Source organism: Lynx canadensis, chromosome F1 (assembly GCF_007474595.2).
Source record: "Lynx canadensis isolate LIC74 chromosome F1, mLynCan4.pri.v2, whole genome shotgun sequence".
NCBI classification, from domain to species: domain Eukaryota; kingdom Metazoa; phylum Chordata; class Mammalia; order Carnivora; family Felidae; genus Lynx; species Lynx canadensis.
Genome location: NC_044319.2, coordinates 10,770,097 through 10,791,142, shown reverse-complemented (window position 1 = coordinate 10,791,142; position 21,046 = coordinate 10,770,097). Strand labels below are relative to the sequence as shown.

At 43.1% G+C, this 21,046-nt stretch overlaps 1 protein-coding gene across 1 annotated transcript in view; it reads right to left on the bottom strand.

Moving 5' to 3' along the window:
• TIPRL (TOR signaling pathway regulator) overlaps positions 1-16,425 on the bottom strand; it is a 31,261-nt gene extending 14,836 nt beyond the window's left edge. Inside the window, exons 1-4 of the mRNA XM_030301821.1 lie at positions 16,230-16,425; positions 9,806-9,985; positions 8,540-8,639; positions 1,687-1,818 (exon numbers count right to left, since the gene is read on the bottom strand). Of these exons, the coding sequence (XP_030157681.1) occupies positions 1,687-1,818; positions 8,540-8,639; positions 9,806-9,985; positions 16,230-16,333 (516 nt within the window). The 5' untranslated portion in view covers positions 16,334-16,425. The remainder of the gene's footprint in view (positions 1-1,686; positions 1,819-8,539; positions 8,640-9,805; positions 9,986-16,229) is intronic.
• Between the last annotated feature and the right edge of the window lie 4,621 nt (positions 16,426-21,046).

The window sequence follows — 21,046 nt, the reverse complement described above, 5'->3', positions numbered from 1 at the left end:
TAGGGCAATATGTGTTTCACTCTTAGAAAGAAACACTATTCGAATAAAATTCTTGCAGGCATCCTTAAAATGCAACCCTATCCCACGTCACTTTTAAAAGTAACACGAGGTAAAAGAAAGAACGTGATAGGATGACACTACTCTTCAGTTATCTAATGCTAGAATAACGACATAGACGAGATAGCACAAGGAAAACTTTGTTGCTAATTAGTTTCATGACCTTAGGTAAATGAACCTTTTGGGCCTTGTCTATAAAATACAGAAGCTAGACTAAGCGATTCCCTACCAATTCATCATAATTCCAAAATGCTATGATTGTACAGAAAAACGTGGCTTTAAAATATATTGCTGTTTTGATTTGTTGTGGACAAAACAATAATTTCAATCCCAACACCGACAACCATTATGCTCCACGAGCTATTTCTAACATTTTTTTTTTAATGTTTATTTATGTTTGAGAGATAGACAGAGTGCGAGCAGGGGAGGGGCAGAGAGAGAGGGAGACACAGAATTTGAAGCAGGCCCCCGACTCTGGGCTGTCAGCACAGAGCCCGACATGGGGCTCGAATCCACGATCGGTGAGATTGGGACCTGAGCAAACGTCGGGACGCCCAACCGAGCCACCCAGGCGCCCCATCTAAGAGCTATTTCTGATGCTAGGGTCCTGTCTTTGAGAGACCTTCTAGTAAGTTCTATATTTGAGGGGTTAAGAAAAAGTGCTCATGGGGGTCTGGAAGAGGAATACTGAACTCTGCCCGGGGGAGCTGTGGTACATCTTACAGAGGAGGTGACATTTTGGCTGGGCCTTAAGGGATAAGGCACGTAATACAAAGTCTCAGTAGAAGATGTCCTGTGAAGTGTCAGAAACACAATTCTGACCTAATAGTAAACACATATGAGTCAATGCGAATGAGCTATTTATTACCCTTCTTAAACACGTTCCACCGATAACACTGTAAACAGAAGTACCTTCCACTGATAGAAGAGAGTACAAACGGAGAAGGGCGTTTTACACTTGTCGTTTCTGTCACCTCTGTGCTGGTGAAGGACGTGCAGTTTCTGGAGCACCCAAATTCTGACCCCCCCAAGGTGCTGTCTGCAGATCCTTTCGATATAATTTTTAACTCAAAACTGAAAATCCATAATTTTCATTCTAATTAAATAATCAGCAAAAAACAAAACAAACAAACAAACAAACAAACAAAAAACTACAAAGCAGTCAGGCAGCTCTTGAAAGAAAATGTTCTACTAAAGACTTAGGAATATACTAAGATTTTATGAACTTTATAATGGATAGTAAGATGTACTCTAAACCCATGTGATACTTTACATGATATCATGTTAAGACACTGTGATTCTAAGTGAGCTTTATATCTCTAACCAATGGGAAGAATGGAAGAAAGAAGTTAATTTAGTTTTACTTAATTTATTATTATTATTATTTATTAGAGAGAGAGAGAGAGTGCTGCACGTGGGGTGGGGAGGGCAGGAGAGAGAGAGAGAGAGAGAGAGAGAGAGAGAGAGAGAGAATCTCAAGCAGGCTCAACACTCAGCGTGGAGCCCAATGGGGGGCTCGATCCCAAGACCCTGGGATTGTGCCCTGAGCTGAAATCAAGAGTTGGACGCTCAACGGACTGAGCCACCCAAGCGCCCCTGGAAGAAAGAAGTTAATTTTATAATACTCACAATTTTCACACTCAGGCTTGAAACTCCATGATCATGAAGTTCATCCTCAAATAGGAGAACTTCTTCAAAAAACTTAATCTGTTCTCTGGCTTTCAGTTTCTCCGTATCTATATGGTCTGTTGTAGGTACGACCTGAAAGAAAAAATTTCGGAAGGAACACGTGAAAATTTAAGGAGCTGGAGACACAGGAAAACAGTCTTCCTACAAGTCTTTTCTGCATGGCCAAAGCACACAGCTCTACACCTGGGTGTCCTCAGTAGACACAAAAGATGAGGTGTGTGCCTTGTCCCTCAAACGCTGACAACACTACAGGTGGCTGATACTGTAGCCTTACAAGACAGAGTCAAAATTCTTCAGCTTTCATATAAGTCAAGTTAAAATCAAGTGTTCTGTTGTGATTATGAGAAAAATCAGTCCTCTGAACATTAGTCAGTGTGATGGACGACTGCTATCATAGACACCCAAAGCAGTTTTGTGCGGTGAAAGTCTACTTGTAAAAAACATCGGTATGGAACTTACAAAAAAACTCCCATTAGAGTCTTGCTATGTATTTTAGATTCGCAGCCTAGCTCCCCCATGCCTACAAAACAGTGTTTTAAATAATGAGGTAAATTAAGAACTTTCCGAGAAATTCTGAGGGAAGAACTCCTAGCATCCTGGGCTTCTGAGGATGCTGGCCGGTTTTTCACTGTGTTATTTCGCAGCTCACGGACACACATATTCACAACCCCACAAGAGCGTCACCAATGCTAATAAGGCAGGTCCTATCGGTAGCTCACTAAATCGGTAGCTCACATCATTCTTTACTCCATCCAATTTCACTACAAAATGTTGAGCTTTTCCATTCTTTGACATAGTTGTATCATAAATTAACACAATGAGGGCACCTGGGTGGCTCAGTCAGTTGAGCGTCCGACTTCGGCTCAGGTCATGATCTCGCAGTCTGTGAGTTTGAGCCCCGAGTCGGGTTCTGTGCTGAGAGCTCGGAGCCTGGAGCCTGCTTCGGATTCTGTGTCTCCCTCTCTCTGCCCCTTCCCCACTCATGCTCTGTCTCTCTCTCTCAAAAATGAATAAACGTTAAAAAAATTTTTTTTAAATATTTGGAAGAGAAAATTAGATAAAACATGCGTTAAGGATATTGATTACATTTAATTTACCTATACTATCTTCTTCATTTACAAGGACAAATATATTTAAAACACATTTGCTCTTTCTCTTTTCTCTTTCTCAACTCTTTTCATGTTCTCACTAAACTCAGGCATCTGAAAAGGGGGAAAAAACCAAAACCAACAGCTAAATTTAAAATGTAACAAGTACTTCTGACTCCTAGTATTGGCAGAATGAGTAACCCAGACAAACCCTCTTGCTTAAAAGCTGGACGAAGAAACAAAAATTTCTGAAAAGCATCAAACGGTCAAGATCCTGAAGAATTCCTGGACTGAGATCTGCAAGAGGACTGGAACCCAGAAAAAGTGAAAGTGAGCCTGTAGTTGGCTGGCTTTGGCCTTGACGTATCTGTAATGGCCGCTCCAGGGGAGAGGCTGGGGTCTGCTAGTTCCTGGCCCCATCACTGCTCAGTGCTAAGGACAGGGACCTTGGAGAATTCCCCGTTCCCCTCCTGAATTGGGGATGGTACCCTATGGGGCCACACTGGTGTTACAGCTTATGTTACAGGCCCAGAAACCTCAAACACGGGTCCCAGACCAGAGGTTAGCAAATGAAGACCTGTAGGCCAGATGTGGCCAGATGTGGCCCATCACCCATTTTTGCGTGAAATGGGAACTAAGAATCATTTTTACATTTTTTCAATGATTGGAAAAAAAAAAAAAAAAAAAAAAGAATATTCCAGAGCACATGAAATTCAAATTCATGACATGAAATTCTATGTAAGAATTCACATATATCTCACACTGTGGAACGCACATTTCCACGTCCCTAAGTGAAATGTTACCGAAACAAAGCTGTGCCCGTTTGTTTACTTCCTGTCCATGGCTACGTTCAACTACAACAGCACAGCTGGGCAGCTGCTCATAAACCCTACCGCCCTCAGAGCCTCAAGTATTTCCTACCTTTACAGAAAGTTTGTACAACTATGTCTCTGACTCTGAATACCCTCAGGTGCCTGTCAGAACTGCCTTCTGGGGAAAAACATCATCATCCTGGGACTCAAAACTAAGGAGGTCAGGTCCATCAGGAGCCTGCACACCATAAACCAGAACCAACAGAAGAACAGGCCAATAGGACAAGACCCAAGGGACCCCAGATACTGGAAATGAGGCCCGAGCTGTTCAGCAACAATGCATGCTAGTTTCAAGGAAATCAAAGCTAAGGCTGAAAAATGCCACAATATACTAGGAAATGTTTTTTGAAAAAGAATTGTGATCAGGTAGGGTCCCGCTGGAGGGTGGTTGCAATGTTCTATTTTTTTTTTTCCTGAGTGGCTACATTTCACAAATCATTACACTGTAACTTCATATTTTCGGAGTTGTTTGACAATCGTTAAAAGGCTTTAAAAAAATATGGAACACCGCATTCTTGACACCTGACAAGAAAAATGAGTCCTAGTTACAGCCTTTGAAGAAGTCCTCCCTCACGTCAGATGGAGGTTTATGATAAGGAAGTCACTTGATTTATAGGTGTTTTTAAATTTACCATATAAAGTCAACTAATGCTAAATACTAAGAACCCTATTTTAAATTTGTTTCAAAAATGTCCTCTTTAAATATTACTGAAAGCAGTAATACGTGTATGTACACATTGAGATATATATTTGCCATTTATTTTTTTTAACGTTTTTATTTATTTTTGAGACAGAGAGAGACAGAGCATGAACAGGGGAGGGTCAGAGAGAGGGAGACACAGAATCCGAAGCAGGCTCCAGGCTCTGAGCTGTCAGCACAGAGCCCGACATGGGGCTCGAACTCACGGACCGTGAGATCATGACCTGAGCCGAAGTCGGCCACTTAACCGATTGAGCCACCCAGGCGCCCCTATATTTGCCATTTAATATATATATATATATATATATATATATATATATATATGAAGTAAGGACAAGAAAGTTTTTTTCTTTTCGTTTTTTTTTTTAAAGTTTATTTACTCATTTTTGAGAAAGAGAGAGAGAGCAAGCATGCACACGAGCAGGGAAGGGGCAGAGAGATGGGGAGAGTGAATCCCGAGCAGGCTCCATGCCGCCAGCACAGCTCAAAGCCCGACGTGGGGCTCGAACCCCCAAAAGCATGAGATCATGACCTAAGCCTAGATGGACAGTCTGACGCTTCACCCACCGAGTCACCCAGGTGTCCTAGGATGCCTTAATAAAATTGCCTTTATGCACCCCCCCCCCAAAAAAAAAAAAGTACCAATTGTCATTTTTTCAAGATGAAAAAGTTCCGGAAACTGGCTGCACAACAATATGAATATGCTTATTTACCACTAACTTAATATATTTAGAAATTAAGATGGTAAGTTTTGTTGTTTTTTACCACAGTAAAAAAAAAAAAAAAAAAAAAAGTTCAAAACATTCAATCACACTGAAGGAGTTGGCAAATGTTCCAACATGCTTTAAAAAAAATGCTTTTTAAATGTGTGGACATTACACACATTTTATTCCAAAAAAGCAATATAATTAGAAGAGGTAGTCTTCTACTCTATTCTCCTACAATGTCAGTTTACGTATTTAACCGAAAAGAAGAAAATGGCCACATTTTGCCAGGTACCTTTTAGGCATCTGACCTCCTAACAGTCCTTAAAAACATTTTTTTTTAATGTTTATTTATTTTTTAGAGAGACGGAGACAGAATGCGAGTGGGTCAGCTATTAGCACAGAGCCCGACGCGGGGCCTGAACTCACAAGCTGTGAGATCTGACCTGAGCCGAAGTCGGACGCTCAACTGACTGAGCCACCCAGGTGCCCTATGACCTCCTAACATTCTTATACCATAATCTTTGAGATGTTCCTACGGTGGCCCAGCCAATACATAGCAACGCTGGATTTGAATGCAGCCAGCACAACTCTATGACTGGCTTTCTTCTCTTAAATTATGCTACAACTCACGAGTAAGAGGTAAAACAACTCAAAAAAGAGTGAGAAAGCACTACACACACACACACACGCACACACACACACCAGCAGCTCCCAGCAATTAAAAGGCAAGAATTTAAGTGCAAAAGGAAAGGCTTCATTCTAATGCCTCATTCTGACATTCTTACTGTTCATATAAGATATATGCTCCTACACAGGCATATATTTCCTATATACACTACGGCTTTTGATTTCAGAAAGGGTGTAAGCATTAAATAATTTAAAATCCCAAGTGATATTATAGATCAAAAAAACCCTTAGGTATTAAGAAAGTCAGATGCAAAAAATGTGCCCATGGAGTGATCTTCCACCTACAACATGCTTAACAATAAGCTACAGCATTGGTATTACGTTATCAAGAGATACATACTTTAAGATCTTGAACCTATTTCTTCATTCACAAAACGAGGATAAGAAGGTCTATCCTACAAGGTTATTTTGAAGATTAAGCAACAAAGTTTTAACACTTTTGCCTAGAAAACAGGTACTCAAGGGGCGCCTGGGTGGCTCAGTCAGTTAAGCATCCGACTTCGGCTCAGGTCATGATCTCATGGTTCGTGAGTTTGAGCCCCGCGTCAGGCTCTGTGCTGACAGCTCAGAGCCTGGAGCCTGCTTCGGATTCTGTGTCTCCCTCTCTCTCTGTCCCTCCCTTGCTCATGCTCTGTCTCTCTCTCAAAAATAAACGTTAAAAAAATTAAAAAAAAAAAAGATACTCAATTTTTTAAGAAAGCAAAGGAATGTACTCACAACTCTGTTTAGACCATAAAGCAAGAATAAATATTTAGATACTATATCTATATATCTACTTCTAGTCTTGGTATTTCAATAATATTACTTTAGTTCCCCTGACATTTGAGATATATTATTAATAACAGCAGCTACCATTTATTGAGATCTTGCTGTATAACAGACACTGTGCTAAACACTTTACATATATAATCTTATTTACTTCCCACAACTGGTATTATCCAGTTTACCAAAGTGAGAAACAGTATTCAGCAAGATTAAATTGCTTTTCCAAGTCGAGTGATGGTGCTGGGATCTGAACCCAGGCCTGCCAAAGCCTGAACTCCAGTGAGTAGGTGATCACACCGCTATTTGTCAACAACGCCTCAGAACAAATTGCATTACAGGCGGAAGTTGTCAGGAAGAGGACTGAACACACGCTTTTCACCTCCCACTGCTCTCCTTTTCCCGTTTCTACTGCCGTGGTTCTACCTCCTCGGTCACAGCTAATGCTACTTCATAACCTAAAGGAGGCTTTTTAGAAGTCATCATTCCTGCACAGGGTTAAAACAAGTTCCCATGTCTTCACTCCCGGCAATGAAATGTCAAATGAACTGTGTTCTTTACAAAGTTTTTCAATCAGGAGTGAGACAGAAAGGAGAACGTTCATCTGTGAAGTATTAAGGGGCTGACATAACCTTGCTCCCCATAGACTGTAAAGGAGGGATTTTTGTCTGTTCTTTGCTGTATCCATGGCTCCTAGGATTGGTGCCTGGCACAGAGAAGAGCTCAAGAGCGAGTCAGTGAGTGAATGAATACATGTTCTCTCAAAAAATGTGTGTATTTGTCTCAGAAGCAGCACAGAAAAATAGGTAAAGCTTGGATTATAAGAGCGGCAAAAACTGAGAACTGAATTCCTGCTTTAAGTTCTGTCTTCCCAAGACTAAAAATCTCTGTAGAGACCAGAAGCCCATACACAACTCATCTCCTTAACATTTCTGCCTAAGCACCAACACATGATATAGGGTCTCCAATAAATATTTCATCTACGGTAAAATAATTTTGTTCTCCATAATGTTATCGCTGATCATCAGAGACATGCAACCTAAGCCAGATTTTCATTTCAGTCATACGGTCTGATTTCGAAATGTAGCTAAGCTCCCAATACGACACCAACCAAATCCACTTTCCCAGCGTCATTCACCACGAAGCGAATCTCTTCCTAAGTAGGACTCACACAGATGCAACTTCGCATTATTAATACGGGGCTTTCGAATTCACCTAGAGCTTTCCCACAGATTATTTCCTATCAAAACTCTGATGTGAGGTAAATATGTCTGTTTACCCAAATTACTAATAAATTGAGACTCAGATTCAGTAACTGGCCTGGAGTCATACCAGGTTCACACATAGCGCAGGAAGGACAAAAACATAAGCGGTCTGAACAAAGGTCCTATATGCCCACCTACCTGTTCATCTGGAAAACCGTAAGCTATTAACTAGCAGGTTCTGTCTCAATCACCCAATTAACCACACCAAGAACAGATACACATTTGAATGCTTTTTTTTTTTTTCATGTTTATTGTTGAGAGACTGAGACAGAGCATGAGCAGGGGAGGGGCAGAGAGGGAAGGAGACACAGAATCCAAAGCAGGCTCCAGGCTCTGAGCTGTCGGCACAGAGCCCGACACGGGGCTCGAACCCAGGAGCTGTAAGATCATGACCGGAGCGGAAGTCAGACGCTTAATCGACTGAGCCGCCCCAGGTGCCCCTTGAATGCTTCTTGACAGTGATAACGATAACATTAAGGCAGTTTGCCATGGTTACTTTTGAGAATAAAAATTGTTTCGCTGTGGCCTCCTTATTTTCGGCTTATAATCAATTAGCAAAACCCCTTCACATTAGGTTCTGAAGCTTCCCCTCACTAGAAAGAAAGTGGGATGAAAGTAGTAGCAAAAATAATCCATTACTAGAAAGTTCTAATGCTGAGACTGTCCAAGACAGTTAATGACTTTATCATAAAAGCAAAAAATAAAGATTTACCTTTAACTTAAGTGATTCTCCAAGTAACGTTCCCTTATAATCCGTTGTGTAGGTCCAATCGTATGGTTTAATAACTTCCTTGGAGTGTTCGCCCTCCGTCCTCAAATATTAAAATGAGAAGGATCAGATTCAGTGATGCAGAATATAGACTGTCTGTATTCATATATCACACCAAGTTACACTCTACAAATAATGCAAATATCCTAATCAATACATACATATACTTGTCATAATTCACTAATACAAGATCCTTCTTGGTTTGTCTGCATATTTACAGTTATTAAACTTGTCATATGCTGATGTGGTCTCTCCAATTAGTTAGTATACTCTTTGAGGACACAGTTTAAAGGCGTTATTGGGGCACCTGGGTGGCTCAGTCGGTTAAGCATCCGACTTCAGCTCAGGTCAAGATCTCGCGGTCCGAGAGTCCGTGAGTTCGAGCCCCGCGTCGGGCTCTGGGCTGATGGCTCAGAGCCTGGAGCCTGCTTCCGATTCTGTGTCTCCCTCGCTCTCTGCCCCTCCCCCGTTCATGCTCTGTCTCTCTCTGTCTCAAAAATAAATAAACGTTAAAAAAAATTAAAAAAAAAAAATAAAGGCGTTATTATACTTCTTGGTATCTTGCAAGGTACCTAGTATACGATAGGCACAAAGTAAATAACTGCCGATTTGATTATCAAAGAAAACACATTTTTCTTTATTTTAATGCTCCTCACATTTACAGTTCAAATCATCAGTAAACATTTTTCTTCAAAAACAGAAACAGTGAAGTCCACAGCCTATTGTGTCTTCCCCAAGGAACACTGAAAGCTCAAAAATGTAAACCCTGCATGGCTCAACTCAATTTAACCCAACAAGTATTTAAAAGGTAGGGTAACTAATCTCCGTTTTATGGATGGGAAAAATGACTTCTAGAATGATCCAACCGTTAAGTTAATAATAATACCTGCCCTTCACTCTCATAAAATACACATATCATGACAGAAGATTTCTTTCAACTCTTCTTTTTCATTTTTTTTTTTAACGTTTATTTATTTTTGAGAGAGAGAAAGAGAGAGAGTGCAAGCAGGAGACGGGCAGAGAGAGGGGGACACACTGAATCCAAAGCAGGCTCCAGGCTCTGGGCCGTCAGCTCAGAGCCCGACGTGGGGCTCGAACTTACGAACCGCAAGATCATGACCTGAGCCGAAGTCAGATGCCTAATCAACTGAGCCACCCAGGCGCCCCACTCTTCTTTTTCACTTAACCCATAAATGTTGAGATTCTTACCTGCTTTCCTGCCACTCTTCGGCACAGGCTACTTTAAGCATTCCTTGATAGTTGTTTACACATCTTAAGGCATCCGTAGCGTTGAACTCAATCCCAAAGCCAGAGCCGTGCTGGATTCTTAAAACATTGTCTCCAAACATCATTTCAGGCAGAGATGGCATATGTAATTCATCGGCTAACCTATGCAAAACCAAAAGTCAGGTAATATTTCCAATATGTGTATAATTATAAAGTGTGCAACAGAGGCAAAAATTTAAATGTGCCCTGAGTAAAGTTCTAAGGGACCCCAAAGAAGGCACGGGACTTTAGTGCAAGTGTTCTACGACAGCCACTTTAGCAGATCAGGTTTTCTTTTCGATTTTCTTTTCTTTAAGACTTCTGGATTTTTTTTTAAATGTTTATTTATTTTTGAGAGAGTGAGTATGAGCCGGGGGGGGGGGGGGGAGAGAGGGGGAGACAGAGGATCCAAAGCAGAGGGCTCCATGCTGACAGCAGAGTGCCCAACACGGGGCTCAAACTCATGAACCCTGAGATCAGGACCTGAGCCGAAGTGGGCCACTTAACCGACTGAACCACCCAGGTGCCCCGAGACTTCTGCATTTTTGAACAGTTACACAGCTATTATTGTTAGGTAAGGTAAAATAACACTATATTAAAGAATATATTCTTACATAAATCCAGTAAAAGATCACACATATCCTAAGACCACAACTACCCTCTTTCTAATCGCTTTAGATTTATTTCCAATCAGACATACCAATCAAGTCTTGCATACATACTAAAAACAAACAAGCCAAGAAAACTACATGAACAAATTAAACAATGGAAAAAAATACTGATTCCTACTAGAAACATCTATTTCATTCCTGGGTCATCAAAGGCCCACCACTTTCAAGAATAAATATGGGTTCCAATCCTCCTATGACTGCCTAGGAGATGACCTAACATACCACAGTCTCATGTTTCCATAAGCTTCATGTTTCTGGTAGACTTTTTGTTCTTACACAATTATAGTAATTAAAGTTATGAAGAAAATATAGCAATTAAAGATGCTGTCTCTTATAGGAAAACAACTTTTCCAGTATAATTCTCAACTTGTCACGTTTTATTTTTTTTAATGTTTTATTTTATATTACAGAGAGAGAGAGAGAGAGAGAGAGAGAGAGAGAGAGAGACAAAGTGTGAGCAGGGGAGGGGCAGAGAGATGGAGACAGAATCCGAAGCAGGCTCCAGGGTCCAAGCTGAGACAACTCAACACAGAGCCCGACGCGGGGCTCGAACTCACAAGCAGTGAGATCACGACGCTTAACCAACTGAGCCACCAAGGTGCCCTGCCTTGTCACAAGTTTTAAAAGGTGGTAATGAAGAAGGCAAAAGCACCAAGGCTGATGAGGGAAACCAGCACTTGCTTACATGGATTTCTGGAAGGATTGTGCAAATCTACCGCCTATCCCCTGGGGCACCAATTAGGGAGAAAGCACCAGGAATTTCATCAAATTTATATTCTGACTCCAAAGGGCAGCAATGGGAAATCTGTAATAAAAAAATAATCTCCAATGCAGAAAAGAGCTATACACATTGACATTCAAAATCATCTTATTTATAATAGTAAATGAGAAATACCTGGAATGTCCAAATATAAGGAAATAAACCATAATGTAAACTTCGGTCTATCCATACGATGAATGAAACATTATAGAATCGTTAAAAATGCTTATTTAACGAGAAAATATAATAATCTAGAAAAATGTTTATGACACAATAGTAAAAAAGTGGACACATATTTATTACATCTGTGTGTGTATGTATGTGTGCACCTATCAGTGATTTAACATTTTAAGCTGCACATCTTTAAGATATCTAATAATGTTAATTGTTCATCAAAAATTTAAGTAAAATGTATTCATTATCAGGAAATAGAAAATATTGGGATGCCTGAGTGGTTCAATTGGTTAAATGTCCGACTTTTTTTTTTTTTTAAGCATTTATTTATTTTTGAGAGACAGAGCGCGCGTGGGGTAGAGGCAGAGAGAGGAGACACAGAATCCAAAGCAGGTTCCAGGCTCTGAGCGAGCTGTCAGCACAAAGAGCCCGATGTGGCATTCGAACCATGAGATTATGACCTGAGCTGAAGTCTGACTCTCAACTGACTGAGCCACCCAGGCGCCCGAAGTGTCTGACTCTTGATCTCAGCTCAGGTCTTGATCTTGGGGCCGTGAGTTCAAGCCCCCACGTTGGGCTTTGTGCTGGGTGTGAAGCCTGCTTTAAAAAAAAAAAAAAAAAAGGAAATAGAAAATATCAAGTACTAGAGAGATTAACGCACCTATGTTCATAGCAGCACTATTCACAATTGCCAACATGTGGAAACCACCTAACGTCCACTCACAGATGCACAGATAAAGAAAACATGGTTTATCCACACAACGGAACACAATGCAACCTTAAAAAAAAGAAGGAAATTCTGCGATATGCAACAACGTGGATGAGCCTTGAGGGCCTCATAAACCAGTCCCAGAAAGACAAACCTTGCATGATTCTACTTAAATGATGTATCTAAAATAGTCACATTTACAGAATCACAAAATGGAATTGTGGGGGCGCCTGAGTGGTTCAGTCGGTTAAGCGTCCGACTTCAGCTCAGGTCACGATCTCACGGTCCGTGAGTTCGAGCCCCGCGTCGGGCTCTGTGCCGACAGCTCGGAGCCTGGAGCCGGCTTCGGATTCTGTGTCTCCCTCGCTCTCTGCCCCTCCCCCACTCACGTTCTGTCTCTCTGTATCAAAAAATGAATAAACGTTAAAAAAAATTTTTTTTTAAAAAGTGGAACAGTGGTTACTAAAGGTTGGGGGGGGTGGGGAAAGAAGTGACTAATCAACAGACACAAATTTTCAGTCAAGCGGGAGGAATAAGCTCTAGAAATCTGCTGTACCTGTAGTTAATAATAAAGCACTGTAAACTTAAAAACGTGTAAAGAGGGGAACTACAAAAGACCCTGAATAGCCAAAGCAATCTTGAGAAAGAAGAACAAAGATAGAGGTATGATGCTCCCTGATTTCAACAAAGCCGTAGTAATCAAAACAGTACAGTGCTGGCTCAAAAACAGACACACTGATCAATGGAACAGACTAGAGAGGCCAGAAATAAGCCCACACTTATATGGTCAATTCATCTCTGACAAAGGAGGCAAGACTATACGAACAGGAAAAAATAGTCTCTTCAATAAGTGGTGTAGGGAACACTGGAAAATTACATGCAAAAGAATGAAACTGAGCGTTGCCTGGGTGGCTCCGTTGATTGAAAATCCGACTCTTGATTTTGGCTTAGGTCATGATCCCAGCGTCATGAGATCCAGCCCCGTGTCGGGCTCCATGCACTGAGCATGGCGCTTGCTTGCTTGAGATTCTCAATCTCTCTCCCTCTCCCTAACTCATGCACACACACGCTCTCTCTCTAAAATATAAACAAAGAAAAAGAAGGAAACTGAACCACTTTCTTACACCATACACAAAAATAAAATCAAAATTCAAAATCGATTAAAGACAATTTCATTGTAAGCCCAGAAACTATAAAACTCCTAGAAGGAAATACTGGGCAATAAACTCCTTGACATCGGTCTTAGCAATATTTTTTGGATCTGTCTCCTCAAGCAAGGGCAACAAAAACAATAAATAAATGGGACTCCATAAAACTAAAAAGCTTTTACAGAGCGAAAGAAACCATCAACAAAATGAAAAGGCAATTTACCCAATGGGAAAAGATATTTGCAAGTGAAATAACCAATAAGGGATGAATATCCAAAATATGTAAAGAACTCACACAACTCAATAAAACAAAACAAAACAAAAACACCCAAACAATCTAATTAAAAATGGGCAGAGCAGCTAAAAAATAAAAATAAAAATGGGCAGAGCAGCTGAATAGACATTTCTCCAAAAAAGACATACGGACACATGAAAAGATGCTCAACATTACTAATCATCAGGAAAATGCAAATCAAAACCCTATTGAGATATCCGCCTATCAGAATGGCTAAAATTAAAAAGACAAGAAATAACAAGTGTTAACAAGGATGTGGAGAAAAGGGAACCCTCATATACTGTTGATGGGAATACAAAATGGTGCAGCCATTTTGCAGTCTATGGAAAAGACTATGGAGGTTCCTCCAAAAATTAAAACTAGAACTACCATACGATCCAGCAATTGCACTTGTGGGTATTTATTTGAACAAAACCAAAACACCAATTTGCAAAGATATATGTACCCCTATGTTCACTGCAGCATTATTTATAATAGCCAAGATATGAAAGCAACTGGTGTCCATTGAAGGATAAATGGATAAAGATATAAATATAGACAGATATATACACACACACACACTTCCAAGAAAAAAAGTGCAAACTCCCAAGGGGGAAGAAAAAAAATTTATTACAAACACAGATCTCATGTTAAGTATTTCTACTACAATAAAGCAAAATTTAAAAAAATTTTGTTTAATGTTTATTCATTGTTGAGAGAGAGAGAGAGAGAGAGAGAGAGAGACAGGGGAGAGTGCATGGGGGAGGGGCAGAGAAAAGAGGGGACAGAGGATCCAAACTGACAGCAGAGAGCCGGGTGCATGTGAGGCTCGAACTCACAAACCATGAGATCATGACCTGAGCCCAAGTCTGACCAGGCCACCGAGGGGCCCCTAAACCAAGATTAAAAAAAATTTTTTTTTAAATACTTCAAAGATTAAATAAGATGAAGACAATGTATTAGAACAAAAATTCCATAAAAAAGCAATTAAATAAATTTTAACTACTTAATGGAATAATGCACACATGAAATAAGATGTGATTCTGAATTTTCCCCAATATACCTGAAAAAATCTAGGGGTCTTACAAAATACTCCGGTTATGTACATAAAATAATTAGTCACTAATTTACACTGCTAAACCATCCTTTCATGACTCTCTTCCCTGGTGACTTCCTCTGCCTGAATCTTAAAATACCCTAGGGTTCCCTAGGATACCATCCCATAACCTTTCCTTTTCTTCAGGATGACTTCTACATGATCCTAGTTCACGCCCAAGGCTCCAGGTGTCAACAATAAGCTGACGATTCCCAAATCTAAACCCACCGACAGTCATTTTTTGGAGTTCCAAGAGAATTGCCCACCACTCTAGGACCCTCACGCGACTCACACTTCAACCATCTAAACTCATCCTCTAGCCAACAACTGCCCCCATCTGTTCCTCCTCCTGTGCCCACCGTGTTCAATGGCGAGGCTTCCCATTCCTATTCCCAAGCCAGAAATCTTCTCATCGGCACAGATTTCTCCTCTCTCCTCCCTCCTCCTGCCAAGTGGCCATCCAGGCACTTAATCTCCCGAAACCTCTCCTCTTCTCTGCCCTTTCTAACTGGTCTCCTTACCCAGTCCTGTGGCCTTCCGATCCATCCGCCGCATCACACCCCCCCCAACCCCCGAGAAATCTTTCCGAGTGCACATCTGCCCATGTCACTCCTTCGTACAAAAGGACATCGGTGGGAGCCCCCATACAATACCAACTCCTTAGCCTGGCATACAAATTCCCTCAGTAGCTCCACTCCCCTGGGGCCCTCCCATTTCCCACTACTCCCGCTCTGGTACCTCTCGCTCCAACCATGCAGAAACGGTTCTTCGAACAAATGGAGGCCCGCACTCTCCCCGGCCTCCCGGCTTTACACGTGTCCCCTGACAGCCCCAAACTCTGTCCAGATCCTGTTCAGGCATCACAAACGCCTCACGGCTCGCCCCATGCCTGGCCTCCCGGCTTCACACACGCGACCACCCCCACCCCGTGCCTCTGATTTTTATCAAGATCCACTCGGGCATCCGAATTTCCCGGACGCCTTGTCCCCTCTCAACGATCTCAAATAACCTCGCGTACACGTCTCTATCCGTTATTCACCCGGCATTACAATGGCCTCTCCGTCTAATTCACCTAAGACGGTGAATTCCTGCAAGAGGCTCTTTCATCTGCCGTATCTCAAGCGCCTGGCACAGCACCTGACGCGCTCAAAATCCAAGCACATGTATCATCCCCGCTATCGACCCCCAAGAAAACCGGTCCCAGCCACTCAGGAAGCAACGGTCTAAAGGTGTGGCAGGCTGGGGCAGGTAGGGACCTGCGGCAAGGGCGAAGTCCACCGGAACAGTCAAGCGCCGCTCAAACCCGGGCGGAGTGACAGTTGCACGAAGGCAGCCCCTGGCGAACCCCCCACCGCGGGGCGGGAGGTGGCGACAGGATTCTCTCCCGATGTCATTTCGAAGGTCCCGTCCTCAGGGACGGAGCCTCCGCCCCGGGGAGGGTTGGGGCTGCGTGCAGCTCGCCCTGCCTCCCGCCCAGGCCCAGCTCCCCGGCCCGCGCCCCGCGCCGCGTCGCGTCCCGAGTCCCGGAGCCTCACTTCTCCACATCCGCTGACTTCATGATGTGGGTTTTGGCCGCCGTCAGCTTCCAGGGCCCGAAGGAGAAGTCCTGGTGGCTGCTCTGGAAGCCGTGGATCATCATGGCCGAGGCGGCGCCGGCGCGGGCCTCGCGGAAAAGGCTGGAGCAGCGGCGGCAGCGGCGGCGGCCGACACCGGTTCCTCCGCCTCCGTCCAGCCCAGCCCCCTCGGCTTCCGAGCCTTCCATGCCCGGCCCCTTCCCGCCCCGCCCCCTGCCGGCCGACCCGGACGCAGGCCCTCCTTTCCGCCTACCCCGCCCTTTCGATTTTTGCTTCCGGGACCAGTCGCCAATGTTGCGTGACCCACGTCTTACGTCACGATGCACCGGAAAACAGAATAGGGGAGAAAACGCTGAGGGGCGGGGCTTCGGCGGCAGTGGGTGTGGTCAGGGACGCACCGCCCCCGTCCCCGGACTCATTGGATCATCATCCGATACTTGCTGGTACCGATGGGAGTACTTAACGGAACGCCGGAGGTGGAGAAAGTGAGTTCTACAAGGCCTTTCCGGACCTCGCAAAGCAGTGTGATTACCTTGCATTTTGGCGAATCGGTGTGCAAAGGAGAGGCCCCTATATTCTTCTGTTGAGGCCACAAAGCAGAAATCCTTGTAATTCAGGAGGTCCTGCACCAAGCGTTACATGATTTAGAAGTGGACACGTAACTACTGTTGACTAAGACAGACTCCTGTCAAAAATTTCATCCTTCGGACAGGTCGAGGCTCTCCTGGTCTAGGCCCTTGATATGGTGGAAGCGATACCGGAGAGACCGGTGCTAAATCCACTTCTGCAGTGCAGTTTTGTGCATCCTTGGGCAAATCACTTAACTAATGATTTGGGGTTCAGTTGCCGCAAACCGGCATAGCTTGGTGTTAGGACATTTCCCAAATCTGTCGTTCCGGTCTCATGTCCAGAAACTCCCTCTTAGCCCTACCCATCTGCACTCAGCCTTACTTCTAAGCCCTTATTCTTGCTGTTCTCTTAAACCTATTAAGCATATTCAGACCTATCCTGTTTCAGACTCAACCCAGCACCTTTTAAAAATATAGATTCTAGGGGCGCCTGGGTGGCGCAGTCGGTTAAGCCTCCGACTTCAGCCAGGTCACGATCTCGCGGTCCGTGAGTTCGAGCCCCGCATCAGGCTCTGGGCTGATGGCTCGGAGCCTAGAGCCTGTTTCGGATTCTGTGTCTCCCTCTCTCTCTGCCCCTCCCCCGTTCATGCTCTGTGTCTCTCTGTCCCAAAAATAAATAAAAAACGTTGAAAAAAAATTAAAAAAAAAATATATAGATTCTCCAGCCCCTGGGCCTCACCCTAGCCAAGGAATGATTTGCCTTGATCAGTTACGTCTTCAAAAGGCTTTTCCTAAACCTTGGAGCTGGATTTACTTCTTTCTCTGGGCCAACATGTTTATTTAAATCAACTTCAGTGTCCACTCATCCAAATGATTGTCAAAATGTAAGCACCTGCTATTTGCCAACTATTCATTTTATTACAAAAATAGCACTCTCACCCTGTCTTATAATAGAGCTTGACAATGGAATTCCTAGACATGATTTCAGCGATACAAGGCAGGGCTGCCTTCCCCTCGAAATGTATGTTATCTATCTATCTATCTATCTATCCATCCAATTTCATCTAAAATTTCAAATACTCCTAGATAGGGCAATGGGCCACTGATTTGCTTAATCAGTCATTTACATCTTAGTCTAAATGATTTTATTATAGCATTTTCTGTGAGCTGGCCTTGACAGAGAAGTACCAGGCCACACTATCCAGACCTGAGTCAGTGCTTTCCCACCTACCCTTCCAAAACATTTGTCCTCCTCCCAGATTTTCCTAGGCAAGATATGATGAAGACTGCCCATTAGAAGGAGTTTTTAATTTAAATTTAAAATCTAACATTTCAGCCCGTTGTCTCTATGGCCTCCAATTCAGCAACTTATTAGAGTTTTTAAGACTAAAATTCTTGAGAGTACAAAGAAACAAATCTTTAAAGGTACAATTTAAAGCACTCACACATTAGAGGAGTGCCTGGATTGCTTAACTGGTTAAGCATTCGACTCTCGGTTTCAGGTCAGGTCATAATCTCACGGTTCATGAGTTCAAGCCCCCAGTTGGGCTCTGTGCTGACACTGAGGAGCCTGCTTGGGATTCTCTCTCTCCTGCTCTCTCTGCCCCTGTCCTGCTCATGCTTTCTCTCTCTGTCTCTCAAAATAAATAAATAAACTTAAAGAAAGATAAAGCACTCACACATTAGAGAGATATTTAGGCATTAACTGGGTACTGTCCGTCCCCATTCAAGTATTATCATGCAAAAACTATCTGCTTTATAAAGGTGGTTCTAGGGAAGGCATAATACCTGGGACTTGATTCTTCAGCTAGATTGGACAAAGGATGTTTGAACCGCAAAATCAAGCCATCTACCACACAAGTTTGTCAAGATTCAGTTCTGAGAACAACCAACGGGTTATTATAGAAATTTGCTCATTACACAGGCTTTTTGGGGCACTGAACTGTGGTGACAGAATCTGTTTTAGGCCTAAGGACACAGCAGGAAATAAGACAGGCAAGATCCCTTTCGTCTTAGAGCTTTCATGATAATGGAGAAGACAGGTAATAAGTAAACAAATATGATTTATAATTTCATAAATGGATAAGTTCTGTGCAGAACATTAAGCAACTTAGGTAGAAACAGTTAAGTTGTGTGTGTGTGTGTGTGTGTGTGTGTGTGTGTTTGGGGACAGAGAGCGCACTGTACAGATGGAGTGATCAGACGAGCCCATTACTGGGAGTATCTAGGAGATGAGTCGAAAAATGTGGGCATGGGCCAAATTGAGAAGGAACTTGAATGTCATGCTAAAGAACCTGGGACTTTTTCCAATGGGTGATTAGGGGCCACTGCCTCCGTGAGATAGTGTGATGGCCTAAACTTGTGTCTTCAAAGTGAGATCCATGCACACATATCATCATACTGCAAAATGCATTGGAGGGGAGGAAGAAAATATTAATACTTCTATTTATATTTATCTCTCGCCTTTTTTAGTTCTGTTTTTGTGCATGTTTCATAATGTATATAATATATCACATTCATGTGTATTTTATTTGCAAACAAATATTGGGATGTGTGCTCGATTTTTTACAGATATTAATGTCAAGTGATCAAATGACCTTGTGGACCATCGACCTACTTGAAGGCAGTAGTCGAGGGGTTAGAGAGGCGAGGACAGATTTGGGAGAGGGCTAGGTGACTGGTTGGATGTTAGAGAAGCGTCCGGTCTGTGGCCTGGATATCACAACACCGATATCAGGGTGCCTGTCAACTGACCTGTGTATTCTGCAATGACAAAGAAAGACAGGGACCCCCATGAGAAAAGACATGATCATATAAAAAGAGAGGAAAAGGAGTTTTCTGAGGAAGAGCCTGTGGAAACGAAGTCCGACTTGCTTTGTTCCCCCATATGTGAAATTCCAGATGATGCACATGGGCACGGAATGCTAAGATCTGTGTGAGGCGGGGGCATTTCTAGAAGAAAGATCGTGGTCATTAAACAGTAGATATTGTTCAAGTATGTATATGGCATCAGTTATAATTTGATTTAACTGTCTCTTCTATTTCAGAGTGATTCCCCTCTGCTCTGCAAGAGAGCATGCAGAAAGATGAACCTTCAAACTGCAAACAGTTTGGCCACATTGCCCATCTACAAGGCTGCCCAGCTTCTCCTTCGTTCTAGGGGTTCAGGGTCTGTGAACTGACTCCGATCTGGGAATTAGGGAGCAGCTGTGGCTTCCGTGGCGATCCCAGTTTGTATGTTTTACTATACTCGGGGTTGTGTTGGTAGTACACGTCAAGGGGAACCTTAAGGTATCGCTCATCTATTTCTGGCCTCGGGACCCACTGTCAGTTACCCCTGCATTCCCAAGATCTCTGTGGGTCAACTCGTTCTGATGATCACTCTGTCTTTGCTGCCTATTATAGTCACCGTACTCACCTTGCCTCTGGGAGGTTAAGTACCGCTATTTGGTTTTTGCCATCTTGGACATCGCTACATCCTCACAGAAATCATGGAGTCCACTCTTAATGGCACATCTCCCATCTCCATCCCTACCTTGCAGAAGTCAGCCAACGAAACACCTCTCACGGATGGCGGTGCCCCTTTCGTCAGTGTATTTCTGGGTAAAGGGCATGGACTCTAGTCCTCTCGGGACATAATTAGGAGGCAGATGAGCAGGTGACGTGAGCGAAATCCATGCCAACGTGCTTGTCCCCTACGTCTTTGCGTTACTTCTACGTTAAACGAAAGAAACTCGGGATCTCTAGTTCTGGCGTCACGGGTCATGGTTGAGATCAAGTTGCAGTGAGCCTACTGAACGAACGAGTCCCAGCTGCTCACACTAGCACATCGAATCCACAGAGCAACGCATTCGGCTCTCTGTAAAATTACATTCCTCCTTCGCTGGACCAGCATTCTCAGCATGGAAATACAGATTTCCTGGAATCTTGCTACTGGTTTCCTGGAATCTTGCCAACGTAAGTTACCAAATTATTGCGATTCGTTTGCTGTTTACAAGTTCTAGATGTGACTTTGCGCCTTGGCCTCTGGATGCCCTGACAGTGAATATAGCTAAGGACCCAGAAGCCACGAGAAGGGGTAGGTGTTGGGCACAGAGAGAACTGGCACTCTCTTGCAAGGTGTCTGCCTCAAAGGAGGTCATCCTAGAGCCTTGCAGCAAACCAGGACCACCTTAAAGACAGGGAGGGGGCTAGCGATTGAGGGAACAG